The sequence below is a fragment of the Hoplias malabaricus genome, chromosome 7 (genome assembly GCF_029633855.1).
Source record: "Hoplias malabaricus isolate fHopMal1 chromosome 7, fHopMal1.hap1, whole genome shotgun sequence".
Lineage (NCBI taxonomy): Eukaryota > Metazoa > Chordata > Actinopteri > Characiformes > Erythrinidae > Hoplias > Hoplias malabaricus.
In genome coordinates this window covers 33,200,730-33,204,993 of record NC_089806.1, presented here as the reverse complement: position 1 = coordinate 33,204,993, position 4,264 = coordinate 33,200,730, and the positions used below count along the sequence as shown (strand labels likewise).

Here is a 4,264-nt window from a genome sequence, read left to right as displayed (position 1 = left end):
ATATTTAATACAGTGAAACTGTAGAAAGCCTAACATCAGCAGCCACTGTGAAAACTGTGTGGTGATGAAGTGGAAGTTGCTTTTAAGATACTGTAAGATGAGATTCTTAGTATGAAAACAGACAACTAGCAGTTGAATATAAAAAATACTGTACTAATATTGTCAAAAACACAAATACATGTCCCACAGCTAAAAAACTGAATAACACCAATAAACAGACCATTTCAAAATACATAATAGGATATAATTAATTAATAATTGAAACATGCTTCTGAAGGTGGTCTATTAATCTGATTTAACCCCATGGAAAATAACATGTTTATCCATGGGGTATGTGTTATGAAGTACCTTACAACATTGTGTCTGTTCGGAAGATGATGAAAATGCTTGACATCACAGCAGCAATTGCAAGGATCTTGCTACCTGCGCCAACCGAGCTGACAAATCGGATCAAGATGTAATCTTCTAATACCTCATCAGCCTAATTTCCAGAGTAGCAGTCACTCTGTAAAGGAAATGCACGATGGTCCATTTTGCTCAATTACAAATGAATTTTATATAATGCAGTCAGAATGTTCAGATGTTAGATTCAAACTCTGCACATACACAAATGCTCATCTCTTAATCTGCTAGAAAATAAGATCTGGCCATTTTTCGATTACATGAAACTGTGAGATATATATATTATCATCTGTAACTGAAACTGCCTTAGCAGGGTAATATTATTCTAAACAGCATAAATAAAAGCAATTATTTTTAAGGGTTTGGTCAATCCTGACCTGGTCACTGTCCTATTAAATAGCATTCTCTTTAAAAGATTTAACTGCAAAAGTAAGATTTTGAATTTAATTATTCTCTCTGTCCATAAAAAGAAAACAGAATGTCTGGCAGAGGAGTAGACGAGGAAGAGGAGATGCCTGTGACTCACACAGGTAAGCATGCACATCCTCACATCCAGAGCCAGTACTCTGTCCATCCTGTGACCTGAAAAGGAAAAAGAATGTACAACAGCAATAAACAGGTTTGACCTCATGACTAGTAATGAATCTGCAGTCAGAGAGAAAGGACATATACACTAACATCACTACCAACAAATGAGCCAATGCTTTCCTGGTTTGACATGCAAAAGCTGCTTTGGCAGATAGTTGGTTCAAGCACGGTTCAATTACCAGGGCAGATTAAAATCCTTTTTTTAGGCCTAAGCCAGCAATGATTCTAGTGACTCTCATACATTAGCAGTTCCTCTTAATAAGATCCAAATGATATGTAATGACGTTGTTTGAAACCAGATTAATCTGAATTGCATTATTGATTGACAGTTGATATATGAATAATGTCATTACATTTGTTCATACATTCATTCATTTTCTCAACCATGTCCAGGACCAAAGGGAGTGATTAATGACTGGCGAAAGTTTAAACTGGAGAGTATGGATCAGGAGTCTTTGCCTCCCAACAAGAGGGAGCTGCTGAGACAGATGTCATCCCCACAAAAGCCAAAGGAAGATTCCCTGGGTAGCCTCAACCGCAAGGTAGACCATTCTTCTCATGCAGCTAGAGTCCTGAAGAGAGTAGAAAGTCAATAGAGGTGAATTAGGGATGTAAGGCTGACAAAAGCTAATTATGATTCTCTCTGTTGAGTTTGTTCTTCAGTGATAACACAGCCAGGCTGGAAGTCTAAAAACACACTATCACTACTTGTGTAGGAAGGTCTACATCCACCATCATATGAAAGCAATGAGTTAACCTAATGTACTGGAGTGAGACCCACATAGCTTAAGGAATTGGAAAAATTAAATCTGAAAAATATTTGGGTTAAAACCCAGCAATCCAAATATCTGCTACTGTCTTGATGATTCAGTCTTATTCCAATAAAGAGCCAAGCAGTTAGTGTTTTGGCCAAGTCCTCTTGGCAAAAAATGTTATGTTCCCAAGGTTACAAGGGTCACTCTGTTGGATAAATTTTATGTCACTGTCTGCTAGACAATGCTGCACATTTGTATTATTGTATAAAACATAAAAGCGACATTAATCTTAAAAATACAACATTTTCAGTGCAAGTGAATTATGCACAAATGATATGTGTATTCTTGTCAGTTTTGCATGGGTACTGCATGAACAGTTCAAGAGAAGGAAAATGGCATTTACCTATAAAGAAATTGAAGGTAAAAATATTTAATTCAGCATAATGTTGGAGCATTTCTAGTGGTCCATTCGTCATGAAATCTTCACACAATGTAAAGGACAGCTGCTGTGTTCAAATGATGTAATAAACTAAAAATCAACAAAAATGGATATACATAATTTTCATTGGACAGCAACAATATTCACTTTCATTTATTAACCCAAAGTCAAAATATAGTAAATATGTAAACTTGAAATGTGTGTGGGGGGTCAAAACCCACACCATACCCAAAGATTACTCAGCTATAAGCTGATTCCTATGTAGATAAGGCAGTAATATGCTGCATATGTAATAACGTGGAACAGCATTAACGTTAGAAAGTGACGCTGTGTCCCAAACAACACACTATGGAACTTTACATACTACCCTACAGAAACACTGCTATGGGTGGTATATTATTTTTTACACACTATTCATTGCAGCAGTGTGCAGTTTAGGACACAGCCAGAGATTAACGTTAACTTGCTGCATGTTTCGAGTGCTTTCTCACAACCTGAATACAGCTAGTATTAATGTTCACTCCTCCTGTTTCCCCTAACAAGACGATATATACAAGTCGCATTCATAGCTGTAATTAGCCGTCATTGTTATCTGTTGTGCTCTCGTTATGGAGAGGCCAGCGAAGCTGATAATTTTAGCAGCTTTATATTTGAACAGGCGCCTTAACGAGGCTGAAAGAAGACCCATATTGTCTGACTCGCTGCCAAAATGCGTTAACCTCGGTGGCGCATTTTCAAAATAAAAGAAAATAAAGCTACCCCCTCCCATGGTTACTATGCCAATGCTGCAACTGATAAACTATTAAGAGCTCTTTCATTTTGAACAGAGAGTTTGTTTTAAATGGTGTGACTCTTCTGGTTATTAGTTATAAACTCAGAGACAACTACCAATAAGAGCCAATCAGGTTGCTGGTTATGGAAAAGCTGTAAAGTCAAAATACAAAAGACTTTTATTTAGAGTACTTGTTATATATAATTATTAATAAATCTTGTTTAAATATACTGAAATGTAATTAAAAGTGTAATTTGATTTGACATTCATAACATTATGCTATAATTCTAAGGCTATTTTAGTGTACAGGATATGGCACTGATCATAATTAGTTATACATTATGTTCTGGACCTTGGCTTAGGAAAATTTCTCTAACTGGACCTTAAAGAATTTTAATGTAATACCCCTACTCTGTATAAAACAACAAAGACAAATGTGACTTGCTTATCTTCACTGTATCCTTGTGGTCATCTATCCTCTCAGATGAGTGTCCAGGAGTATGAGCTGGTCAAGGAGGATGATGAGAAGTGTCTGCGCAAATACCGCAAGCAGTGCATGCAGGAGATGCATGAGCGCTTGAGCTTCGGGCCCAAATTCGAAGGTGTATATGATCTGGACAGTGGGGAGGCTTTCCTTGATGTGATCGAGAAGGAGCACAGGCTCACTGTGGTGGTGGTGCACATCTACAAAGATAGTGTCCCAGGCTGTGAAGCTCTCAACAACTGCCTGGACTGCCTGGCTGCCGAATACCCCAGTGTCAAATTCTGCCGCATCAATGCTGCTGCCACTGGTGCAGGGGAGCGTTTCTCTGATGATGTGCTGCCAGCTGTGCTGGTGTACAAAGCTGGAGAGATGCTGGGGAATTTCCTGGCTATCACACAGCACCTCAATGAGGAGTTTTTCGCCACTGATGTTGAGGCCTTCCTCAACGACTATGGACTTCTGCCAGAGAAAGAGGTCAATGTAGCAGAGGAGGAGGCAGATGTAGAATGAGGAGAAGGGTTGAAAAGAAGTGAATGGAAAGAATTTGAAAGGGATGTGAGGATATGGATAAGTTTCATTATTCTTCAGGTTAACAGGCTCTGACCAGTGTCTACAAAGTGTGGATCTAAGGACCGGTCTTTCTAAGATAAATGGTAATTCCTGATCTTCACTAGGGCTTCCAGGTCTTCTCTTATTTCACTATCCCTTCTTTAATGAAATGCCTTTGTTGGCAAAAACATTAAGGCAGGATTTGTTTTATTGTTTTTAGATTATTGTTTGCAACTTATTGTTTCAAGTTGTGGAGATACTTTAAGTCTAAAATG

At 38.1% G+C, this 4,264-nt stretch overlaps 1 protein-coding gene across 1 annotated transcript; it reads left to right on the top strand.

Annotated features, from left to right (window-relative positions):
- Positions 1 to 880: 880 nt before the first annotated feature.
- pdcb (phosducin b) lies at positions 881 to 3,950 on the top strand. Its single transcript, XM_066676357.1, has 3 exons — positions 881 to 932; positions 1,384 to 1,532; positions 3,441 to 3,950. Exons 1-3 carry the CDS (start codon positions 881 to 883, stop codon positions 3,948 to 3,950), a joined length of 711 nt encoding a protein of 236 aa, XP_066532454.1.
- The last annotated feature ends 314 nt before the right edge of the window (positions 3,951 to 4,264 follow it).

Bases quoted from the DNA above. Each gene is read 5' to 3' on its own strand.
- pdcb (XM_066676357.1), top strand. From the start codon at position 881: ATGTCTGGCAGAGGAGTAGACGAGGAAGAGGAGATGCCTGTGACTCAC. The intron at 933-1,383 runs GTAAGCATGCAC...AACCATGTCCAG, and splicing joins GATGCCTGTGACTCACACAG to GACCAAAGGGAGTGATTAAT. The intron at 1,533-3,440 runs GTAGACCATTCT...CTATCCTCTCAG, and splicing joins TGGGTAGCCTCAACCGCAAG to ATGAGTGTCCAGGAGTATGA.